A 26,422-nucleotide genomic window follows, 5' to 3' on the forward strand; every position below is an offset into this window, starting at 1 on the left:
CCATTTTTCAGTCAAGGCTGTTCGACTGAATAGCAGAATAAGTTGATGTAAAGGATCAACTCTTTTAAGGCTTTCGTCTTCTTCTGGTGGTTCCTCCCCAGGTTTCTTTAGAGAAAAAAAAAGATTTTAAAAGTATATTCGACTATCTATAGTAAAAAATGTTTTACTCTGTGCAATTTACTAAATATTAAATATTAACTATAATTTTGATTTGGACAATCAGGAGGAAGCAAGTTTCAAGCAAAGTATGAAAATACTGAACCCTGACTGTGTTTATGACCATGAAGACTCACAGAGATGATACCATTTGCAAAGCTTTGGATTTCCTCTCCTCATAAAAAACAACCCTCTTCCCTCGATTCTGAAAATAACTTCAATCTCTTACTCTGTTATCCAAAACCAGTGGTAACCAGATACCATCATTTGCTATAATATTGTTTGTTGCTCTCTATGTTAACCAGCTTCATCAGCTAAAAATGAGAATCCTCTGTTTCAAGTCTTATGCCAGATATAACGTTCACTGAGGAACTCCGAGAGACTTCAAAGGAGAAGAAATCCAAATCTGAAGCTCACCAATAGTTTTAGAGAGAAGGAGCCATATGTACCAATGACAGTAATGCTGACAGGATGCAGAATTTTAGGAGATGACAAAACAATAATGTTCAAAAAGTATTATATATCATTCAATAAGATATAACGCATAAAGAGGTTAGGGTTTTTTCATGTGGTTATTTTGCTCTCGGGTTTAGATAGCTCCAGGTAGTTTAATTTAAAATAAAAATGTAGTCCTAAAGATTACAATGTCAACCACCAAAGCAGCGTTTTGAAAAGAATCTATACAAATCTGCCCTCTGACTTCTCATCTTTTGCAAAAAGACATTTCAGAAAGTAACTTTTGCATATCAAGTTGGTAACAAAAGTGCTTCATCCAGACATTTTTTTCTACAAATAATCTAGTAGCTCAAAGAAAACTGGTTGCATAAATTATGCCCACTATTCTTCCTTGTTTTCACCCAGCAGTATACACTAAAATACAGTTAAAAAGAATTCCACGGCACAAGTAAGACAGCACAAGTAATACATTATTATATTGTCAGATTTTATCTGTTAAGCAATAAGGATGGGTTGGTGACGTAAGAGATATAAGTAAAATGGATTTTTTGCCTACTGAGAAAATAAACTTTGCATGACAAACAGATTCCTGTGGGAATGATTATAGAACTCTATGTGCACTACCCTTTCTATGTGCCTATGAAGTCCATCTTTTTCTACTCAGCTGTATCAAACATGAGTGGTTGCAGCTGAGAATTCACTTTAGTTGATATCTATGCACAACCATTTTTTCACATGCTACTCTATGATGGTCATACAAGGCTCATTTTACATTTTGCAGTATGTGAAAACATTTACAGTATCAATAAGAACATCAGAACAATTATGGATGTCTTCCCTTGCACTTTATTTCAATCTCATTTAGAATCCTGACCTTTCTCTTTAATTAACTGGCAGTATTCTATACTTCATAATGTTATTAACCAGAATACCTCTCTAATGCTATAAAAACTGATAAAGCAAAAGGTCAGAAGTTGTGTTAATGTGTTACTAGTTTTCATAGGTTTACTAAAATTAAATGGAAGATCAAATTCACCAATGACTGAGTTAAGTAGAACTCATTATTAAGCACAGCATGAACACTGGAATCAAATGATTTTATGACATTTCTGGGAAATAAATATTCTTAATTTTCAGTGTTTTGAGACATTTGCCCTATAGTTATTTAATTGTAAAATAAAAATCTTTAACTGAATGCAACATAAGAGGGTAAAAAAATGCTGAAGGTTTAAAGCATTCAATTTTATAAAATCTAATTTTTAAATGGCTATTAAGCATTGTTATTATAAGTTGTTATGTCCATTAATTTCTAGCAATAAAACTAATCAACTATTATATCAAATAAGGTTAAGTGTTCGTATAAACTATTTATTAAAGTAGAAGCATTTTAACAATTAATAAAAAGTGTTGAATATCCTATGGTGTTAACATCAAACATTTACAATCTAGTTCCCTTAGAGGCTTGATTTGTTGAATTAGAGTTAAGAATTAGCAGAATTAAGCTCCTCAAAAAGAGGACAAGTTTATACTTTCTTCTTTTAATATCATAAAGGGAAGAAGCAGTGCCACTTTTGTGTAACAGACTTAAGGATGGAAGATTCATGGAACAAAACAGCAAGTTTAAAGTCTAGTTCTCTGCTTTCAGGGGATGAAAATGCTCAATTCCACATCCCAGAAAAAGCTCTTACCACAAGTCTATAAATTGCCTAGATCTGGCAAAGTCAGGAATGAGGCAAAGTCAGCTTCGACTGTATTTCTCCCTTTAAATTATTATTTTTATACCAGAAAAGAATGCTTAAGATTCTCAGTATTGAGAAAGAACTCACTATGGCATACAAGACTGTAGTTTATTAACCACAGAGAGTTGAAGGACAGGAAGTCTTGGCTATAGTTTCTGGGTTCTGGACTGATCCAGTTTTCTACCTAATATGTAAACAGGTCAGAAACTTCTGACAATCCTTCAAGCATATATCAGAGAACCCAAGGCTCCTTCTTTCTGCCCTTCAAGATGAGTTCTGCCACAACAGCCTAGTCTGTGATTCCATCTTGACAGTCCAACAAATTTTTAACTCCTTGCTACACTAGGGTACAGTTTCTCTAAGAGGAACCTTCATCAGTAACACAACCACATCTTTCATGTAGTCCACTAAGCACTCTGGGTCAGCTCCACAGAGCTGAGCAACAGAACCTCAAACTCTCACTCTCCAGGTGAGTGCTCTAATGCAGCAAGAATGTGATAGAAATTTATTTAAAAGACAGATAGGGGTTTTTTTCTCTTTTCAATGAAAGATGTAATACATGTCTCCTTAAGAGAATGATGGATGCACACTTATCTGTATCTTTGAGGAATTACAAGGGAATGCATGTAGTCTTTTAGTAAGGGATGATTAGAAGCCAGTCTAGTCGGTTTTTGTCTTCTCTGAGACAGTTTTCCACTCAAGCTACCTTGTGGAAAGGAGTTCTTCATAAACTTAACAAATATATAGTTTCATAGAGGAGGTAAGGAGACAACCCTTTACGTGAGTGTAACTAAATGATCATGCTGGGTTATTTCTTTACATGTACATACTTGCACACACATGCGCACATAAAAAGAACTATGTTGTTCCATATTCCATATCTGCACACTCATGCTCCCAACTGCTAAAACATAATTATTTTTGACAATGAACTTGCATTATTTAAAACACTTGCAGTGTGGTGGGATATATGAAATATTTTGAAATATTTTCAAAATTCTTCACAATGTGGGTAGCTGGTTTTAAGCATAAGGTTCAAACAGTAAAAGCAAACTATTATTTTTTCTAGTAGCAATTTTCCTCTCTCTATTGCAGAGAGTAGGCTCTTCTCACAATAAAAAGACTGGTCTCAGACTGTGTTCTGTTGGGCCTCTCAGGGGCTGAATCAGTTCCTAGTACTAGTTCTTGCCCAACCTGTGAAAGAACTACTTTTCAGAGAAGTGATTGTAAGAACTGAGGAACAAAACTTAACTGAAAATCACCACAGGGATTTACCAGGCTAAAGACATGGCTCTTCTGTGAAGAAGAAGTAGACTGTCTGCTTCTGAGGAACTGATTAATCTAAGACCAGAATTCCTCTAGTTTCATATTCTAACCTTTTGACTTAAATGGCTTTAATGTGGATTATGAAGTCCTTAAATACACAAAGCTGCAAAACAGGAGGGAATAGCCTGTTCCCCTTTTCCACAGGTCAGAAGATAAGAGATAGAGGAATTACAGCAACTGGTATGTAATTTAGATAAAAGATTTATAAAAGGTGTTTGAAGCCCTGAAGCAGACTGCCTGAGGGGATTTTGGAATCTCCATCACTTGTCATTTTTAAAACCTATCAGAGTGACTTAGTTATAGCTTGTCCCTTTGGGTAGAGATCACTTAGGTGATGTCTTAGGTACCTCACAGACATAAGTATTGCTATACAAGATGAATGCTAACACATTCCTACGACCCTCTGCACCCAGACGTACTGCTAAGTCTTCTATCAGTTTGTCTTCAAAATAGTGTTCTTCTGTTTCAATCCAAGATTTATCATAGCCTTGAAGAAAGAGATTGACGGCTCGGTGCCTAGAAAGGGACATTTAAAACAAAAGCTGTAAACTTTTAAAGAGAAGACTTGGTCAATATGAGTTTCATTTAGCTTGAAGTACTGTCCAATCATTAAAACTCTAATTTAAAAACAAAACAAAATTTCTATGGTCATCCATTCCAAAGAATAAGTTTACATTAAAATGTTCTATTTAAAACTTGTCCCATTAACTTGTAAAACCGATACTAAAACATAGTCATAATGACTTAGGAATAAATAATAAATAGAATTTTAAAGACATTTAAACATAATAAATAAATAAAATAAATTGCCACATTAGTGGGGTTTATTTTTAATATATTTTCATATTATTTTAATTTAAATATTAAGATAACAGCAATAGATAACTTTGGATTGTGCTCCAATAATTGCATTTTTTAATGTTCAGCATTAGACTTGACTATCTAAAAACAATAAACCAATTTTTTTCCAAACTCCATGAAAGTAAGTGGATGATGAGGCTAGGCAAAAGAGGGTAAGCCACTGATGGGTCTTTTTGTTGTTTATTTGTTTCTTGAGGACTCAATGCAAAATGGAATGTCTGACAACCAATTCCCCATGAAGAATTTTATTAAGCCTCTAAATCTTTTTAAAGAAATCCAGTCCCATATACTGAGAAGGAAGAAGTATAATTAAAATATAGAGGAATGCTAGTTATTTGCAGGTGACCTACTTGTTAAAGTAACAACAGCTACAGATGGATATATCTTTGTTCTATTCTCAACTGTCATGGCAGGTCCATTTTAAGGTATTATGATTCTCATGCTCTAGTGCCTCTTGAGACAGACTTCAAGATTCATCCTACTAACTATGGTAATGACAACAACATGTATAGTTTTACTATTTTACTATGTTGAAAAGATCAGATACAAGTGTTCTGAAAATTATTTCTAGAAATTGCACTAAATAAAAATATTTTTTTCTGAATGTCCATTCCTTCCAGAATCTCAGGATTCTGAAATTTTCTCGACTAGACATCCCATTCTCTATTGAACAAGAAAGAAGAGGAAAAGGAGCCACAGGAAAAGGTGTGAAATGCCTAGAGTAATTCTTGTCTAATAAAATGCTCTTCCCAAAAGTGCACAATAAATAAACAAACAAGTTTTCAGATAAATAGTGTCCATTTATTTCCTGCATATGGAACATCTAGCATCTGTACTTCCTGAGCTATACAATGCCTTAGGAGGAAATTTATCTCCCAAGATTATATTACACCAATGTCAGTTTCTGCATTTATCTCCTCTGAAAGGTATCTGCTTTTCAGAAAAGAAAACATACTAAGAGGAACAGCTGGAATAATATCAGGAGAGAATCAGAAATTTAAAATTATATTTTTTGTTATTCTTTTCAGAAGATAGAAGGAAGTAATTAGATCTAATAAAACTAAGTAATATACAAACTATATTACCACCCAGTTTATCTACTGGTTTAGATTTTTTTCCTTTTGATCTTGCCAAATAGTACAGTATAAACATTAGTGCATTTGTGAAAGAACAATATAGCTCTTACCTTGGCAGGTTATACAGTGGTGCCATTCTAAAGCAGGCAACTACTGCTCTTTTCCTCTGTTTAGACAACAGCTTATGCCACACTGCTTTTTTGGACCGCTGAGGATGCTCAACCTGTTACATAAAATAAACAGGGAAAAATAAATGATGTGGCAATATCCCTACTGTCTGGACATAGTAATATTAGTAAAAATGTGAGTTAACAGATAAATTAAGTAGAAAGGTAACAGAAGAATAATAGATTAGGAAAAGTGTTCTAGACAGAGTTCAAGCAGTCAACCAAGTTGTAGAATCAGAATTTAGAAAATAAAGCAAAAATCTCCCTTTCCTGGTATGATACAGATATTCTCCTTTTTTTACTTCTCTTTACTTCTATCTTTTGGATAGAATACTATCATCAATAAGGCTGTGTCTCAGGAAACCTTCACTTTTAATACAAAGAATATTCACTCATTCTATCTTTTATATGTAACTTTTTGCATATGTACAGGTAAATTGTACACCTTCACATTGCCTCATACAATATTTTTTAAGGAATTGTCCTAAATACAACTCATCTTTTATTTCTAATGTTTACCATGATCAGTTATGATGGAAACAAATTAACTTTAAAAAAGAGAAACAAGCACAAAGACTTAGGACTAAATCTCTTTCATGAATCAGCACAGCTAGAATGTACATGAAAAACTCCAAAACACTGCAGCTACATTTCGTAAACCTACAGCTCTATCTTAAGATAGATCTTTCTGCACTGTGGCTCTACCGTAGCATGCAATGAAATTGGCTGTGCTCCATCTTTAACTTCTGCTCTTTTAGTTTCTTTTCTTCCACCTTCCATCCTTGTTTCCATCAGAAGAAAATTACCACTGTGGTGCTGAAGAGTATCTGCATACATCAATATGTAGCCTGACTAGATAACCGGGAGCCGTGATTACAGGCTATGCTACAGATCACTCCTTTTCCACAGCCTATTTACAGTTTTTGTGATTTATTTCACAAGTCTTCCAAAGAGATTATATAATTTGATTTAATCTACACAATTTTTGAAGAGTTAAGGAGGGGATTACTTTTGTTGGGGGTTGGTTGTTTGTTTGGGAAGGGGAGTTGTTTCTTTTACAGACAACTATGCTAGTGGAATAACAGCTCCTCTGTGTTCCAACATCATCAAAGAAGTCAATGAAAGTTAACATTTGTATCTTGAAAGACTTAGTGATTCTCCCTCGTAACCAAGTTAGGTATTATATTTAAAATATATAACTTTGATTCTGATGTTTATGTAAACTTGATATTCACTCCAAATTGGGTTATCTAGTTTAGTGAAATATAGAAAAATCTCATAGTTAAACAATAAGCACTTAATTAAACAGACAAAATACTATGAAGCATTCAGTGATATAGGCAATTATACTTGTAAGAATAAATGGTGACAATCTTAAATAAGTTCCTTCAAAAAGTTAAAATAGAAATGAAAAATATTTGTTAAGAGAAAGAACAAAAAAGTGCTCACTGTAAACTTATTTACAGTCACAAAACAAAGTCAGCACTAATAATTTAGAAGTCAGACAAATCCAAATGTGAAAGTTAGATAATTAGTAATATCTTCATAAACAGTTATAAACCCTTCTATACTTTCCCAAAAGAAATAGCCTCGGCCTACACAAGCAGATTTCTGAAAATAATAAAAACAAAGAAGTTAGCTGTGCATGGGAAGAAAATACAAAATAAACTGATCATTGCCAGTTGCAATAAGGAAAGCATTCAGAGAATGTATATATGGAAACAGAGGATTTGCATACAGAGAGTAAAGGATTACTCAAGACATCATAAAAATAGACGCAGGGCTCACATATTCATTATTTTTAAAAACACCAAATTACCTATTTCAGTAACAAAAACACCTGAGCATTTGGCTACAGAAGATAAGTAAAGCTGAGGCGCTAAATGTTTAAACAAATAGGTGCAAGAAAGCAGAAAGCATTTGTTTAAGTCATTGTTTAAGTCTGCTCAGAAGGACTGATCTTAAATATTGATCAGATATTACAATGGGAATCCATCCTGTTCTGTACTACTGCTGGATTATATATGCTGTCAGACTGATCCTATGACAGAACACGTAAAAGACAGGTATCATACCTTGGGTTTCACTCACTTGAAGAATTTCTCCAAACTACACAAGCTTAATCGATTTATATACATGATAGTAAAGCTAAAATGCCAGAAATCAAGATTGGTATATGCTGTTTGAACTCAAATACAAGCTGAATTATGCAGCTCTGTATATGTAAATCATTCCTTTTGGCTCAGTTAACTTTGATAAAACCAGCGTAAAAGACAAGACCTTTTGCCTACCCCCATTTCTAGCTTTCCTCTATTTTTCCTTCCTCAGAGCAACCCTATATCTTTTCAAATCAGCACCTATTCTCCTGTCTCTCTCTCTCTCTCTTTAGTTGGCAAACCATGATTGACATGTATTTACTTCCATATTCTATCATTTTTTGCTCGTTCCACAAGTATTCCGCAACAGATAGAATTTACTGACTCCTCTTCATCCTCTTCTACCAAACTGTGTAAGGCTGTTGAACTTGAAGCAAGTCCATACCAAGGCCAGCAAACTATATTAAGAAGGGTTGTGGGATACAACAGACAGAACGCAATATTCACATCAACACACTTGCTGCAGAGCACATTCACATATCTCTCAGTTCCTACTTGACTGAACCAGTGATATAATCATGATATGGAAACTTCCTGACATCAGATCTGAAAACTTGTTCCAAGCTTCTAAGTGAAATCAACTGATCTAGTCTACAGTGTGCAACCATCAGTTGCATCCTCAAATCCATCAATCCTCAAACCCATCAACACCCTCCAAGTTAATGTCCTGTTTCTTCAGTACATTTTAAAAAGGAAACCCTGGAAAAAACAGAGTAAATATGAATTCAAAATAAGTAACAATTAAATAAGTTAAATGGCAAGACTAATTTATCAAGTAGTCTTTGACCACTGAGATGTATCAGTATAGGAGACTTTTTATTTCAAATTTTAAAGAACGATGCTAGTGGGAAGAAGGACTCAAAATAAAACACAGAATTATTTAAATGAAATTTACTATAGTTCCGGTCACATGGGAAGTCCATATGTTAATGAAAAAAATATTAGATAATATAATAGAGCTCTGTACTAGATTCTGAAACAACTTAAAGATCCTGCCAGAACTTTCCCAGAAAAAAAACAATTCCTCCAACCTGCTTCTACTCTTTTTTGAATGCAGCAAGGAATATATGAGTTGGCCTTGTTGGTCAAACAAATTATTGTTGTAGTTGCTGCAAACACACGGTGTGATCAATATGACCGTAATATTTGATTAGAAAACACAAGACTAAGCATGTAAGCAGTAGCCATCAAAATAAAGAAAAAAGAATATAACATTAAATACAGCAGGTGAAAGTACAGATAAAAGGGTAAATATTTTTATTCAGATTAAGAAGCAATGGAATTGGTAAAATGTGTCTAACCTGTTCCAGGTGAAACAGTACATTAGCTATATCAAGGACCCTTTCCACAGTCTTCTCTGGATCTGAGCAGTCTTCAGTCCTGTTTGGTAAATCTTTGTAAAGTGCCATCTGCCACCTAATGGCGGGATCCTCAAGCTGCAGGAGAAAGATATCACATGTCACCAAGTTAAAACGTTACAAACATAGGTTCAGTTTAATTAGTATAGAAACTGCAGTAAAGGTCAACTGAAGCACTTTATATGGCTAACCCACACTTTTACATGGCAAACTCATAAAGTATCCACTACACTGTCTGTGAGAACAAAACTAAAGACTCATTTGTGAAATATTTTTAAGAGCTTCCATAAAAGCATAAAATGTTTTGGGTTGGAAGGGACCTTGAAGACCATCTAGTTCCAACCCCTCTGCCATGGGCAAGGACATCTTCCATGAGACCAGATTGCTCAAAGCCCTGTCCAACCTGACCTTGAACACTTCCAGGGATGATGCATCCACAGTTTCTGTGGGCAAACTGTTCCAGAGACCTAAAATGCTAATAATCATACAACTAGCAAATGTTCATGGAACAAAAAATAGCACTGGCACCAGCAATGAATATGTTATTTGAGAAAAGTAATGAATATGAAGTGGACAGGCATAACTTAGTACACTGACTTTCCCATTATTAAACCTATATTATTAAACCAATTGAAACTGTTGCTCTACTAGTTGGGATTACTTCATTTTCAGTCATGGAAATTAGTAGTATTCCTATTATTTAGGTCTATTTTTTAATTTTTAATCAATTGCTAGAAAATCCTAATTTTACCAATTACTAGCTAAAAAATGACAAGTTAATTTAGGAAAAATTAATTAAAGATGCATTTGCTTATTAGCTTACAAATTATGAAGAAGTGTAAAAATCAATTTTTAAAAAAAATTTTTCTCCTTAAATTTCATTTTTTTCTATTTTACTGACCTTTAAGTCTCTATTTTACAATTAATGATATCTTTTTTGGTTTATTTTGTCTCCCCAGACCTGCTAATCAATGGTGATGCAACACAGCTTGCAACCATTTACCGTGCCAGGGACACTGACGACAAATGCAATGCCTAATCCATTTTACTGAGATCTGTGGCCAGTGATCATTCCTGATAATGCAGTTAATGTTTAAGTCACATTGGCCTGGACGCCTAAAGCAGTTAGGGGCCTAAATACTACAGATTCAAGTAAGGCGTGAACTAAACACTTACTTGTCTAAAAAATCTTTGTGGATCCAGATTTCAATTTGTGCCTAAGATGAGACAATAATGCCACTTCACCTCCACAACACATCTTAAGATACACAGTTTACTCAAGTTCCAGGAATTATTATAAACTTACACAGTCGTTCAATAATAGCTTATTACAACCTAGAAAGCCACGATTGGCAGGCATTTCTTCCACCTTTCGGCTTTTCCATTTCTTAACAACTGTCACATCCACAGTCTTTGTGTGAGCATTTGACTGGATCATCATGAATGGATAGTCCACAAAACACTTTTTAATCACAGGTGGAGATGTCTTGTGATCTGAGGACTCCTCACATTCTATCAAGGTACAGCTTTTTTGTATAGGTAGTTTTCTAAGGGTATGAGTAGTTGACATTTCAAGGTGTGAATTAGAATGGCTGGAAGAAGATTTTGGTGACTTGAGCTTCATCCATGTCAAAATGAATGCAAGTTTCGTCATCAATTTCTTGAAATAAAAGGCTCAGTACTGAGTAACAGCATGCAGGCATGCAAGGAAAGGAAAGACAGAAACAGGGTGAAGACAAATGTAGACAAAGGTAGACAAATGCATGAAATAGACGCCACAACATTAATAGCCTAAAGATTCAGAAGGATGATTCTAAAACAATGCATTTTTCCAAAGAGAAATCAAGATTAATTGAATTTTAGCTCTAACATAAATGAGAGAACACAGTGTCTGTGAGAAGCAAGTGGTTAACAGAAAACACCACTTGAAGAATGAATATTGTTATGACTGAAACAAAACTAGCCTTTCGAAAAATGGTATTTTTCCTATGCTTTGAAAGCCACTTTACACAACCACCTCTTCACATGTAAGTTATATAACATAAGTTACACACTAATTCATAGCATTAAATAGTAATTTAACTTTATAAGACCATTTGGCCTACATTCCTTTTATGTCTGACTCAATCAGACAACAAAACAGTAGTGTATGCATAGAGCAAGAGAGCATAATTTTCCTTAACAAGAAACATCATACTTGACTGTACCTGACATGTACTTGAGTCAGTCACAACAATGACTGAATGCTAACGACATCAGAGAATTATGGAATACATTATATTGTACTTTGTACATAACTACTGAATTTAACTTTATACATTAAAGTAATTAAGATACACGCTTAGGTTTTATGTGAACTTGTGTTAATAGCTATAAAATCAAGACAGCTACAATAGCTGTTTAGTTTTGTTATCTATGTATTATATAGTTCTCTTTCAGATTTCCATCTTCCACAGGAAAATCTAAAGTCACTTACAGCTGGATTAGCTAAGATTACTTCCTTCTCAAATATCAAGGCCCTGTGAAATTTCATCAAGTTAGGAAATTTAAAAGCACTTTTATTCTCATGTGGTATAAACAGAGGAGGTGATATGTTGCCTAATAATAGTAAACTTTTAATTGAAGCACAGGAAGTTTCTGAAGACCAAGCACAGGTCAAAGTGTTAAGATGTATCATTCCTTCCAGACAGAAATTTCTTAACAGCAATATGTAACACTGAAGAAACAAAATAGAAACTGAAGTAGTTAAAACAGGAAGAAAAGGATAGCAACATGAAATGACAGGCAAGACTTAAAACTGCATGGCTCACAAAATGACAATATAGACATACCAAAAATAACAGAATAGAAATATCTATCTTTGTCATTAAGAAAACACTATTGAAGTTTATACACAAAATCACCTCACATTTAAGGTTTCTATGTTCATGGCATGCACATTGCTTACATTAAGATCTTCAGAAATGCTCTTTTCTACCTAGTACTTTGCCTGTGTGTTTTCTTCTGCTTCCCAGTATATAACAACATTTGCTATATAAGGATAAGTATTTCAAGCTTTTGCTTTCAGTGGTAAACTTTTCTATGTGCAATCCCTATAATTTAAAGCTATTGAATTTTTATTTGCAGTATTTTATGAAAAATGCTAATTGTTAGCTTTGCAAAATGATGCATCTTCTTGTGAGCTCCCAGAAACCCCACCTCCACATAATCTTGTTTGACATGAGAGCGATACATGGAAAACATGATGGGAGAAGATTAATCTTCACATATTATTCGGGAACTCATTTAAAAAATTTATTAATGCCATGCATTGATTGCAGTGGAATCTAGAATTCTGGATGATTCTTAAATACCCTTCAATAAAAAAGCACCAGATTTTCAACTCACATGTTTATTCTCTTTTTATGAGCACAGGAAATACAGGTTAGTTTTTTCTTGAGGTGAAAAAAAATATAGGGCAGGGGAAAAGGTAAAGGACAACCCTAAATAAATAGGTACAATTCCATCTTCCTTCAACAGAGGAGAGGTGTAATTTTATTACACTTTTATTATACTTCCATATTCTGGCTTCTTTGTCATTATTTGAAGCATTAATAAAACAATTCAACTACACTGGCTATTTCAGAACTTTTTCCCTAGGGCTATTCATCTGGTAGTAAATGGAATTCATTAAGAAAAGTTGATTTTTTTTTCCCCAAAATACTTTCTTTTCCCTAAGCTGAAAACCAGGAAAAAAACTTTGGAAACTAGTGGTTTTTCACTTTACAGATTATGCCAAAGCTTCCTTTTCCCTTACACTTCAAATTGACACTAAGTAACTGTGAGCATTTTGCAGATTTTATCTCAAATAATAGTAGGTGGAGTTTAAACAGTGCTAGACGTTGCTTCCATCTCCAGTTTCATATTCATGGTGTGCATAGCAAGGGATTTGAAGGTCCATATGTTATCATACATAATACATATATATATACATCAAAAACCTACCATTTAGCAATTGACATGAACAAGTTACGTGACAGAAGAGAAAAAGGGACTACAAGTTATCCTAATGAACCAAGGCAGGTTGTCATTTTATGGCACCAACACATGAATTTGAAGGAAGAAAAATCACATTTAAAAAATGCATATAGATTACCTTGCCCTGAAGGTGAAGATTACTGCGGATGACATCTCGTACTTCATCTTCAGTATCTTTCTGCCAATAGATTACAAATCATATAAATCAGCAACAGAAGGTAATTAGGAAAAGATATGATTCATTAAATGTCAGTCTTGGGTTTCATCAGATGATGAATAAAACTGACAATGTGGAAAACTGAGGAAAATCTCAGAGACAAATCTTTTTGAATCAAGCCAGAACTAGCTACATCCAAGCTTGCAGTAACAAATTCTGGATGGCATCATACATATCTGGTCACAGTAACACACTAAATGCAAGTCTGAATTAAAATTACTAGTATACATATAACCAAAGTTTGACCAAATAAAACCAATAACACGAACACAGCCTTCTCTGATTTGATTTCTGTTTCTTTTGGAAATCTTTTATCCTGTATAACACTCAGTTCAGCTGTCCAAAGGTCATAAAGTGTATAAAGTGTATAAAGGGTGTATAAAGTATCACAGCCTGAGAAAGGAGTATATTCCAAATTACAGTCACATTATTGCACAGTGATCTTATACCCAGAAGAATCACTTTTTAATTAGTCTACCCCTACAAAAACTCTTGCATTCACATGAGAGTGACCAAAAGGAATTAGTTATGATATTGGGCATAGAAGCTAGGAAACATCTAGTCCTTAATTTTATTTCCAAATTCAAGCTTCATAAAATATAACAAACTCAAGTTAGCATTAAAAATTAAGAGAGAAGAATAATTTTTAATTTAATAATGTCATCTTTATTCATATACTGATCATTTAGAAAATAAGTATGTCCAAACCGAAATGTTTTAAGCCATGAGAACTACATGCAGATAACTATTTACCATAATTACCCATTGTGCCTTTATATTACAGAATTATAGTCTTGTTTCTCTGTGTCACACTGTAAGACGAATACAGGGTGAAATATTCAAATAATTTCCCTAGTAAAATATTTCTACCTTTTGCAAGTGCAAAAAGAGGACCTACCATGCTAAATCGATTTTTGGCCAGTGCAATTAGCTCTTGGTCTCCAGGAGCACAAATGTTTAGGCCGATGGGCAGTAATCTCTTCAGTGCTGCCACAATGAGCGAGGTCTGCATAGAATACCTGTCACCTTTTCGCTTCATCTTCTTCCTCTCCTGGTCAGAAACTGCTGCCTGCAGAATAAAGCCAAGATGAAAAAAAGAAATCTCATATTAAATAAAAGAATTGTACTAGCGACTTTGTACTTGTCTCTGGTTTGAAAATCTCCTTATCACCTGTACAGGTGCAACTATATCTAATGGAACTGCCATTATTTCATTGCCAATATTTTGCACCTATACCTGTAAGGCCCACTGTGTTTCTCAAATGACTATGTTTTGAATCTCAACCCAGGGTTATCATCAGATCTTGTTACAAAATCCACTAACAAACAAAACCTTCCCAAACAAACAAACAGCACCAAAAAACCCAAACCCCGCAAAAAACCAAATTCACTAAAAAAAATACCAAGTAAACAAAAAAAAGCGTTTCTTTGGAGTCCTCCTGTCTTCTTCCCCTTTGCAGCAAGAAAAATATAAAGATCTTTACACTACCTTAGACATCTTAGATTTGGTGTCACTGATAAGGAAAGACATGTTGTTGATTTCATTTTGTACCACAAAGTTCTGCTCTTCCCTTTTGAAATTCTGGAAATATACAGATCTCAGTTAGAAGCATTTATACAAGGAATCTATCTAAACATGTCTTAAATAAAAATTTAAATTAACTGAAAATCTGTAAATTCCATAAGATAAGACAAGAACGGTAAAAATTAACAGATGATCAATAATGTCCTTGAATTTCACATTTATTTACATGGCATAGCTAAGGTGGTTGTATGTTTGGGGTTTTTTTCCATGTTAGAGAGAAGGAAATGTTTCTCTAGCTATTAAACAGACATGATAAAAGTCTCACTCCTCCTCCAATTCAAAATAAAAATATTGTCTGGAATTTTCCTTACCAGTAAATATTCACTTAATTTTTGCCCCATTATAAATTTCCACTATATTCAGATACATAAGAAAATTTTTAAATAAAAGACTGAACTTGCGAATACACAAGTAATTTGATGATCCAGTATCTACTGTGTATAACCAGTTTTTGTGAACAGGGGTGTTTATATTAAATCTTACAGTTAAATTCAGGTACAAGTACAGAATTCAAAACAAATCTTGTTTCCCAAACTTGAAAGAATTGAAGTTATGGTAAAAAAAGAAATTTAGTATAGCCAACAGTCCATACAGAGATCTAATGCCTGAAAGTATTTAGTCTCTTTTGCTTTTTTAATTCTTTGCGTTCCAGTATTCACTGCATCATGTGCCTGATTATGTCTGGTTATAAAAAGGCTATAGAGTCAAAAGAACTGAAAAGAAAAAAAAAAAAAGGACTCAAAATAATGAGCTTAATATATTAAATATAAAAAAAAAAATTAAAAAACCCCAAACAAACAGAAAACCCACAACAAAAAAAAATTAGAATCTCTAAATAAAATATCTACAATTAGTGTTACTATGCTACAAAATACCTATCATCTCTCATAGCTACTCTGCCATTTCGAAGGTGTCAGAAATGTGAAAGTCATTAATACCTTCTCATCTGCAGTTTCAATTATGTCATTAAACATGTTTTACAAACATACTTGATCTATTTGTTTAAAAACCTCATTAAAACAAGTATTTATCAAGGAATTACTTACATGAGACTTTGACCAGTAAATGAAGACCTCGGCCACCATGCGGAACAACTCTTCCGCTTCAGGGTTGGGCTCCTTCAGCCATTTTGCCCTAAAATTTGGTAAAAGGATGAAAATGCGGATGATTCTCACTGTCTTTATGCTTTGAAATCAGTTTACAACATTTTACAAGGATACATGTCAACAAAACCAAGCATGCATGTTTTTAATCCTTTCTGGTAGCAGTGGCTTTTTGCTATCTTATTTCAAAACCCTGAAAATCCTTCTACATTAATCCTAGGTCTAATCCAATACATTTTGATTGCAACTTTTTTGTTTTGTTTTGTTTTCTTATGAAAAAGATCCCAGCTTCTTCTAAAAGTCACAAAGCATTAGCTTGAGCAGTTTCAAGATTGTCAGACTGAGTAAAAGCCACTTTAATTCAGTGCTAGGCATATCAAAGGATAAGAAATTGTATCAATAAACAGGAAGGTTTTATGAGCTTCATTGACCTATTCCTCTCCACATACCTGTTATAGTCCACAAATCTAATCAACAAAGGGTAGAAGGCATAGAGGTCCCGTGCCAAAGTGGTGAACTCATCTAGGATGAGCAGTTCAGACTCCGACATGTCACCTCTGCCTTCTGCTCTTAGATGTTCTTCATCCGATACAACCACTGCTGCTTTTTTCTTTAATTTATCCATCAGTGGAAGGAAGTGTGTCTTTAAGAGCTGTGGCTTCGCTTTACTTATGATGGGCTGGGAAAACACTATTTAAGGCAATGAACATTATAATATATACCTTGCCACAACATATAAATAAAAACTTTTACCTTTTCCAACTTTCTTGAATCTTATTTCTAGGCTACAAAGCAAAATCCTGTCCCCATTGAAATCAGCAGAAGTTTTGCCCAGAATTAAATGTGGTCAGGATTTTACAAAGTCAATTCAGTTTGTCACTATGAGGGCAAACTAAGCTTGCAAGATCATAAATCTTGAAATACCTCCTTACTGGTATTCTGTCAGCATGGTATTTGTCTACATAGTTTTACTGAGCAATGTAGAAGTTGTTTAATGGTATGTGTGGGTGGATACACGTATAGATAGCTACATAATGCACACAAGTTTTCTCAGCCACTGGCCTCCCTTTTGAACGTTGCTTTTTAACTTGTGCGAAGTGGAACTCAAAAGCATTCCCTGGTTATTTGAAAAACCTAAGGAAACAGCCTGCCTGTATTTCTTATGCACATTAGGAAGGCTTGTACGTAGACACAAATGAGACGACCATTCATTTCAGACTCATTAGCACAAGCTTTTGCAAATCTACTCATAAGAACAAGTATGTAAATTAGCACTGGGCCCATTAGTGCAAAACCATTTGTAATAGATTGATTAAAATACAAAGAATTTGTCAGTTACCACCTATCCTTAGACTACATTACATTACTAACCCTCAAAAGACTAGGAATTCAGAGTGCTACCATGAATGAAATTACTATTATAGCAAGTACTGGAGAGTCATAATAAAGTCTAATTGAAAAATCGAATCCACACCACTGAAGTGACTTTTCCTCGGGGATTGTAACACTGAGAAATAAAGTGGTTTTAAATAAATTTTAAGGTGTTATCACAATGATGTTAATGTAAGGATTACTAAAATGACATGAACATTTCCAGATTTTATTGTAATGGATATGTTAGATATACACCTTCACAACCACATTTTAAGGATCCAGCACTCACACCGAATAGCAAAGAACTGTATAATGCCTGCAAAAGAGAACTTGCTACATAATGAAAATGAGCTAAATAACTGTAAGTCCTTGAATTCAGTATATTGCAAAGTGCATATGTGTATATTCTGGGGAAAAATAAATAGTCTAATGTACTTCTTATATTACTTATTAAGAGATTAAAACACATTGCTTTTTCTTTATACTTAATATTTCTGGTTCATCAAGATTTTTCATGGTTAAAAAATGTAAAAATATGAGTCTTCTTCTACTTCATCTTTAACACAGTAAATACAGAGTAATTCAGAGTGTGCGTGTGTATATATACATTCTGAATACACACACATTTGCTTGCTTAATTATTTATTTTTGCATCTTACCTGCTAATCTCTTCATCCAGGCTCCTTCATCAATACCAAGATTGTTATAGATGATTTTCAATATGTTACCCAACAGAGTGTTCATGTGCTCTGACGTCAAGGCTGTGCAACACATTTCAGCCTTGTCAGGATTGTTTTCTGGCCCATGCTCCCACCAGTGTGACATGTAACTACATAGCATAGGCAGTATTACTTCCATGATATGTGGCATTTGTGTGTAACGAATACCAGATTCTGCCAGTTCCACGATTTCTTCCATTAACTTCACCAAGGAAGGAATATTTGGGCAAACCTCTTCTACACTAGTAGGCAAATTGAGAACTATTGAAAAAAAAATTCCAAAAATCAATAAACTAAGTCATAGAAGGAAAGTAATTTTTTTTTTTTTGCTATTCAATACAATTTTTGTTTTCTACATACATTTACAGTCTTCTGATCCAAAGGAAAAAACCCAAACACAACAATAAAAACCACATCATTTCATACTTTTGAGCAACAGACTGTTTATATGAAAATTCTTATAATTAAAATAATTCCTACATGAAAGTTTTAATAATGTAAATATTATGGAATTAATTTGGAGAAATCAGATGTGCTTTTCTGTATTCAAAATAAAACTTAAATTTCAAACTTTTATCCAATATAAGCTTTGCAGTTGAGGAAAGAAACTGATACAACGAAATATCTCTCAACACATCAGATGAGACCTGGAATGCTAATAGAAGAAAAAAAATCATTGCCTGTCATAATGAATTGAGCAGATCCAATAAACTGATTATAGAGGTGAATGACTGATTGTAAATGTATACTTTTGAAGTTATTTCAATTAGTTCTTTCCTCTGAAAAGGCACTGCAGTTGCCTTTATTTTTGGAGGCAGTTTATTTCATCTACAAATAAATATCTGTAAGCACAACTACTAGCTCTGCCCAACATCCTTATATACACATACAATGACATACATAGATACCTATAAATCAAATATTTAGCCTGCAATTGGTAAATATAAATGTCTGTACCAATATAGCCTAAGGCTAGTATTTTTTGAAAAACATCATCTTCTCCAATACATTTTACATGGACATCACAGAGCCTCCTTAAGATTAACGCAATTTTTGAAAATAAATTCAATTTTCTGTTAAAAAAATCATTGAAAATACAGTGGATTTTCCTTCTAGGTGTAGTAAAATAGCTAGAATATATATGGCAAGAATGCATAGCTGTTGATATTTTCAAGTTAAGAGAGAGAGAGATTTGTTCTCTCATTGGAGAACAAATCTGGTATGACGTCTTTTTTAAAAAATAAAGGTGAAGTTATAAAATGGATGTCATAAACTGTCATATTATACAAACATACTGTCATGTATCTGTATCTGTGGTATAATTCACACTCAGCATATATGCAGAGTTTGTACACTGCTACTGCAACTTCTATTTATTGCAGGAACAGGTTGTGCATATTCTACAATCATGTTACAGCATAAGAAACATCAAGAGTAGAATAAAAAGGTATATGCAAAATAAACATACATGATATTACTGGAAAGTATCTGTACTGTCTTGTATGTCAAACAAAGTAAAAAAAAATTTACATACTACTCTGCAATGTATTTACTTTATAAGGGCATAATATGTAATTAATACAGCAAAGGTATTTTTCTTCAGTTGCAAGTATTTATATTTTAGGGACCCAATATTGTGTGCGTAAACTGAGGAACTAAAGTTACTGATAAGAATACATAAGTTTATCATCAGATACATAAAAACTGAGATACTTAAACTGTGCAAAGTCTCTTCATTAAATTGATTCCAAAGTGGTATTTTGAGAACGGTATCTCAAAATTAAATCAGTAACCTTAGGAACATAAAATATTCAGTTTTACCAGACTTATCATTGGTTTAGAAAAGAAATACAGACAAGATATTACAAGAAAATTCTTGCATTATAAAATGTATTCAAAAATACATGTATTCAGGCAGGAAGCATTTATAGTGAAATAGTGCTTTCATAACCATTATGTGAGTTTCTAGAAATACCTGCTCTGTCTCTCGCATTCTTGGTATTGTAGATTGAGTAGATATTATGTTTGTTCAAATGAGTTTCCAAAAAAGCCACTGGAAAGGCACCTGAGAAAGCAGCCAAGCATTCTCCTAGTGCTGATCGTTGCCTGTGAATTAACAAACACCAGTAAGTATACACACCTTTGATCACAGAATCACAGAATGGGTAAGGCTGGAAGGGACCACCAGTGGAGTCATCTGGTCATTGGTGCTTGACTACACCTTGGGGTTTTATTTTAAGATGAACACATTTCAAAGAGATAAGCCACTATATTATTAGGATCATCAACACAAGAACAGGTAATAGAAATTGAAGTCTAGCAACCCTCTGCTAATATATGAATGAAATGTTAAGACATAAAATGTCAAAGGTGGCCTACTTAGTTTACAGAAAATGAGAAACATGCAGGGAAAAACCAAAGTAATTTTAACAATGCCTTCTGTTCTATTACTTTCCTTTTAGCTTTACTGACTTTATAATCCCTACCATTAAGACAAAGCAAACAGATAGAACACGAGACCAAAAACATGTATCATTTCATTTGAGAGAAATAGTGACAATCACTTTCATGCTTGGTCTAGTATGAAAGTTCTTCAGCAAGTAAAAACTGCTTCTAATGATCAATAACTCGGAAAGTTTTTCACAAAAATATTGCTTTAATGTCTTCAAATATATGACAAGATTTATTTGATAATCAAAATTCCTTCAGTGTGTCAAAATTTTAAAAAGCCTGTGTCTAGTAAGAAATAAGTGAGCCCCTGTCACTTCACTTGGGTCAATTAAAACTATTCTTTTTGATTTCCAATTCAATTGATCAGATTTTAGAGAGGTGAGATATTCCTAGCTGAGGCTGAGTCACACAGGTGGCAGAAATCCAAGAGAATTTGAATCCAGGAGAATCATGAAAGGCCTCAAGAATGATTTTGTGATTTAAAAAGATTCATCTTCAGTCTATAGTTTATCTCATTTTTGGAGATTTTATTCTTTCTAGATCTAACTCATTAAGCTTTATATTTAAATCTAATTTCATTCTCATTGTTATTTATACTATTTGCTCCTTCTTCCTTTTTTTTCCTTTTCATTAAGGAAATCATAAGCAAATCATACATCCATCACATACACCTAAAAAGAGCATGCTATATGCTTTTCAACTGCAATAATGGTTGTAGACAACCACATATAAAAACAGTCACACTGAAATATTTTGTCTTAAAAACAAATCCCATATAATTTATTTGCCAAATAGCAAACTAAGTTAATTTTATCTCCTTAATTTCATTAAGGAGACCTGTTTTTCCTCAGATGTGTAATTTTTAACTTAAGTATTGTTCCCAACCTTTCTTCATAATGTTTCCTGTGATGCTGCCACCAAGTAAGCAAGGGTATGTCATTGGGCTGCTCTGGAGTTATGCACAGGTGGATTTGCTAAAGAGTATGACTCTCTAAACAGTGAACTTCCTAGATTACTGCTACCAATATCTGAAATGTATGAATTCTCTTTAGCCTTCCTTCAGAACAGTTCTAGTCACTATAGTTCAACTATTCAGTTTTAAGAACTGAATTATCTAAGTATCTCTATTTTTTGGCCTAACATGGCTTACACAGACCAAATGTAACTTGAAGGGGGGTTAACAGATACACAGATGCATAAAAAAGCAATTATAAAGCCTCATTTCCCTGGGTAATTGAGTTAGAAAAGAAGTAGTGTTGTACAAGTGACAAATTAAATTTAATTTAGGGTAATAAGAAAGAAATATTCAACAAAATAAAACACTATAGAAGGAAGAATCATAACAATTGCTGAGCTGAATGACATAATTTTGCAATGCCTCAGTTGACCCTCAAATAGGCCCTATTTGTTATAATGTCAGATAATTTTATTTTTTATTTTTGTTTTAATTAAGAAATATATTTTGACAAGCATATAATGCAATATTTTTAGTGTATTATAATAAATGCAACTGCATTCCACTTAACATCTGAGCACCATTTTTTCTCTCATAATATCTTTGCAACAACAATCTCTTCCTATACTCATTTCTGAACTGCAAATTCATGATGCTAAATATAAACACAAATATTAAAACCAGAAGAACACTTTTCCTTCTTACCGCTCTACATAGATACTCTTGCTAGTTCCCAGAGCGTATAAACTGGCCAATATTCTATAACAGGAGACCTGAACATCTTCCACTAAAGAGAAGAAGAAAATGCTATTTATAAAGAGATTTTTTTTTTTTTTGCAATTTCTCTAGAATTAAAATACATTTCTTTCTACAATAACTTTAATTAATTAATTAACTTTAATTAATAACATTAAGATGTCAAAAGCAATCCACAGAGATCACTCACTAAATACAGAAAGTCTTTGGACCACTAAGTGCTATAGTTTTTACTCAAAACTTCCATTCACTTCAATTATCATGTTAACAGCTAAGACAGTAAACGTATTTCACTAGTGCATTAACTTTCTGAAATTAATGGCATACCAACTCTTTACACGTGATACCTTTACAAATAGAACACTACTGTACAAAATAAAGGAAATCCAGTGAAACAAATACCTAAATATTTTAATCAGAGCTTATATTTTTTTAAATTTAGGCACAGATACTAGCTAATAGCATGTACTTTGTTTACATTTTACACTGACAAAGGATTAAAAAAAATAATCCTTTAGTCCTTATGAATACTTCATCAAAGGAGGTTTAGAAATTATCAAGTATTTCAGCCACAAAAATGTGAAAATAATCTTAATATCTATTTGAAAAAATGTTTTTCTAGTGTACTCTGCAGTAATACAGTAACAGAGTAAGTACCATCAAGAAGGACAACACTCCCATTCTTGCCACAGATATCTTTCCTAGTGTCTCCTACACTGCTAATATTGTTGCCCAACATGCAATGAAATATTGTGAGTAAAACAGGATAAGACTTCATGGGCTGGGAGAGCCTACAACATATTGTATCAAAGCTACATGGCTTGGTCCTTTACTGTACCGTGATTTTAGTTCAGATCATCTTGGAGTTGAGTGTTTTTACATTATAATAGTAACCTGAGGTACACCTTCGTACATGCTACCCCCATGGAGTACTCTGTACCTAGTACTCCTAGGTATAAGTACCAGGTCAAGATGCTTGCACAAATAAGATAATCTTATTCTTAACAAGATGTAAAGAGAAGTTGTGTGCAAGAAAAAATAGCCTTTTCATCTATGCTCTAGATAAAATAAATAGGCATAACTTTAATTTATTCTTTCTCAGTTTATGAATTCTAAATTGGGTGTTTTACACCAGTGTGATGCATGTAGAATAGCTGATAAGTGATAAAGTATACAAAGCTAATTATTAAGTTGTAAAACACGGAATACAAGAGATCAAAAACTATACAAGGCATGAACCCGCTGATGTCTAAAACAGTGGTTTATGATGAACAAGTGAAGTATGTGAACTCCACAAATACTTTTTCTGCACACTATCACAGTCTCCATAATTTAATGAGAAAAGAGGATGTTTATATCTCATGACATTCAAATCCATCAAGACAACTGCAAATTTTCAAAGAGTTCTTTTAAGGCCATACTTTTTACAGACTCTAAAAAGAGAAAAAATATAACTTGGTATTCTTTTCCGCCAGATCCTTTTCATGGATTTTCATAACTGAGTTAGCTCTACAGAGTAGAACTGCCTCCTTTAGTGCAGTATGGATAGCAAAATTTCTCTGAGTTCCTAAAATATATAAAACTGAACCTTTATGTGCAGACTGCAAAGTCTGCAAAATGTTGTCTTGCGGATACTGTGTTGGGGAAAACAAAGAACACAATATGCTGTATTCAGAATCTCTACAAAAACCCCATATACAGGGTCTCATACACATTCCCTTCTCTGGTGTCTGAATTCTTCAGGAGCTCCTTCCACTTTTCCCTTTTCCTTAGAATTTAAGATGCACCCACCCAGATTCCCTGCTAACTGAAACTGAGTCAAAGTGCATGTATGATGGTATAACATCATTCTTGTAGTATAACCTTATTTATAGACAGAGAAAAAGCAAATTAACTTGCACAAAATGACTTCTCACAGAAGAAGAAAGTCATGTTAAATCTATGGTAAAGTTATAAACAAAATCAATCCTCTTTCTAATCACAGCCACATCTGCTTTAATAATTTACATGATGTCCACTAAAACCTGCAGACTGTTTTTGGTTGATTACAGCAAATTCTGTCAAAATGACATAGGATTTGTCCTCTAACAGAAATGAGAGTCTAGTAATGCTTACTACATGATACGACAGATATTTTAGTGGCATGGCCCTTCTACATACATACATGATAATATGATGCATGATACATACATATCAAATCTTCCCCAAACTGGTGCTGTCCAATATGCTCAAATAATGAAGATAGCACTGGCAGGAGAGCAACTGTGGTATAATTAATGATCTGTGTAACTCCTTTTGGCTGATTTCTGCTGTGTGTAAACTGGCCTTGCTTAAGATTTTCCATTGTTTTCTCCAAATCCTCAGCAGCATTGTCCAAAAACGCTCTCAATGCCATCCTAACAGATTCCAGACCAGTTTTCATCACAGTCCTGTTTATAGCATGCAAAAAGAATGAAAAAGAATATTCTATTAGACAAGCATGGAATAAAGTTTAGTCTCGGATGATATGAAATAGATAATAGAGATCTGAAGAAAAATCATCTTTTAATATTGTAAAATCTTCTCAAAGCAGAATAACTTACTGAAAACAAGTTTCATAGGTATCCTGTAGAACACAAAGATACCTTATTTGGCTTTCTGCTGAGAAAATGAAGTCCTTTAAAATTTATAAATTTATTCATTTAATTTCAGAGGGAAAAAAAAACACCTAACAAAACAAAGAATGAGAAAGTCTGAAATTTCTGACTCTAGAAAGAGAAGAACTATCTCAAGCTAGAACTTAAGAAGTCTTCTCAACCATGACAGTCATATTTCTGTCTCCAAAATAAAGGCAATCAAAAAGGAATGAGTAAAAATAACCACATCTGTTTAAAAATTAAAATAAATAAATAAATGCATTGATTACATAACTCTAGCACCATAATATAAAGACATAATTTAGGAGAATTATTACCTTATTTGTTTTAACTAGCTCAATTACAGAAATCCTTTGTTTAAGGAAAGTGAAACCCAGGTGATGTTCTTTTGTAAATTTAGTATTAGTCCAGTTTTTCTCTTTGGTTGTTCATTTTAAAGAGTAAATATATATAGTTTCAATGGCAATCTCTTCAAACTTACATGTTACCTCTATGAATTCCCTTTTCCCTATCTAGAGCTATTTTTACATCTCTGCCAAGAGCTAACTTAGTGACCTCCACCTGTATCTGTATTCCATCTGTACAACTGCATAAAGCATGGACAATTTAAGACCAAAAATCCAAGACAATGCAACATAAAGGATTACCATGCAGTATCTGAACCATATTAGTGACCATGATCATGACTACCGCATAGCAAATGGAAAGTAAAACTTGTCCATTTAAACCACTGCAAATATACTGAGAAAAAGAGCTATCTGTGTGTAATACAGTCAATTTTTGGGACTAAATGCAAAGTGAAAAAAGTTACCTTGAAATTTCCATGGAGATAGTTTAAACTACCATATTTTGTTTCACAGCTGCAAAGATCTGAAAATCAACTATCAGCACAGATGGTTGAACGTATAGTAAACAGAAAGCAACACATTACCCTCCAACATATCAAGGTTTTCTCATCTATAAACCTAACAACGGGTCAGGCAGCTCAATTTAACTTAAAAGTAACATTGAATTCTATGTAAAGTGTCGGGGTTGTTTTGGGTTTTTTTTCAAATAAGAACCTGAATTAATTTTGCAAAGACATTCTGTGAGACAGATTTATTGAACTTTGTGTCCATTTAACTCCTGAATTTTTTGATTAAACAGTGTAAGCAAAATACTAAAATATTTCTAATTTTATTGAGGTTTTAAGAAAGTCACATGATTAAAACAAGATGAATTAATAGCCAGCAGTTTGTGGACACCATTGATCCATACCAAAGTTGAAAGTGTAACCTCCAAATAGCATCCTGTCAAAGCCTAGTAACTAACCAA

At 33.5% G+C, this 26,422-nt stretch overlaps 1 protein-coding gene across 4 annotated transcripts in view; it reads right to left on the minus strand.

Annotated features, from left to right (window-relative positions):
- The window catches only part of RYR2 (ryanodine receptor 2), a 394,356-nt gene that overhangs the window by 58,624 nt on the left and 309,310 nt on the right, over positions 1–26,422 (minus strand). For all 4 annotated transcript variants that reach the window (XM_064648733.1, XM_064648734.1, XM_064648732.1 and 1 more), the window contains 13 exons: positions 24,663–24,901; positions 22,422–22,503; positions 20,286–20,416; positions 18,251–18,571; positions 16,667–16,907; positions 16,161–16,248; positions 15,019–15,111; positions 14,428–14,598; positions 13,431–13,490; positions 9,239–9,373; positions 5,725–5,837; positions 4,097–4,193; positions 2–105 (listed from right to left, as the gene is read on the minus strand). In XM_064648733.1, coding sequence (XP_064504803.1) covers positions 2–105; positions 4,097–4,193; positions 5,725–5,837; positions 9,239–9,373; positions 13,431–13,490; positions 14,428–14,598; positions 15,019–15,111; positions 16,161–16,248; positions 16,667–16,907; positions 18,251–18,571; positions 20,286–20,416; positions 22,422–22,503; positions 24,663–24,901 — 1,875 coding nt within the window. The remainder of the gene's footprint in view (position 1; positions 106–4,096; positions 4,194–5,724; positions 5,838–9,238; positions 9,374–13,430; positions 13,491–14,427; positions 14,599–15,018; positions 15,112–16,160; positions 16,249–16,666; positions 16,908–18,250; positions 18,572–20,285; positions 20,417–22,421; positions 22,504–24,662; positions 24,902–26,422) is intronic.

This window comes from Pseudopipra pipra, chromosome 3 (genome assembly GCF_036250125.1).
Source record: "Pseudopipra pipra isolate bDixPip1 chromosome 3, bDixPip1.hap1, whole genome shotgun sequence".
In the NCBI taxonomy this organism is placed as follows: domain Eukaryota; kingdom Metazoa; phylum Chordata; class Aves; order Passeriformes; family Pipridae; genus Pseudopipra; species Pseudopipra pipra.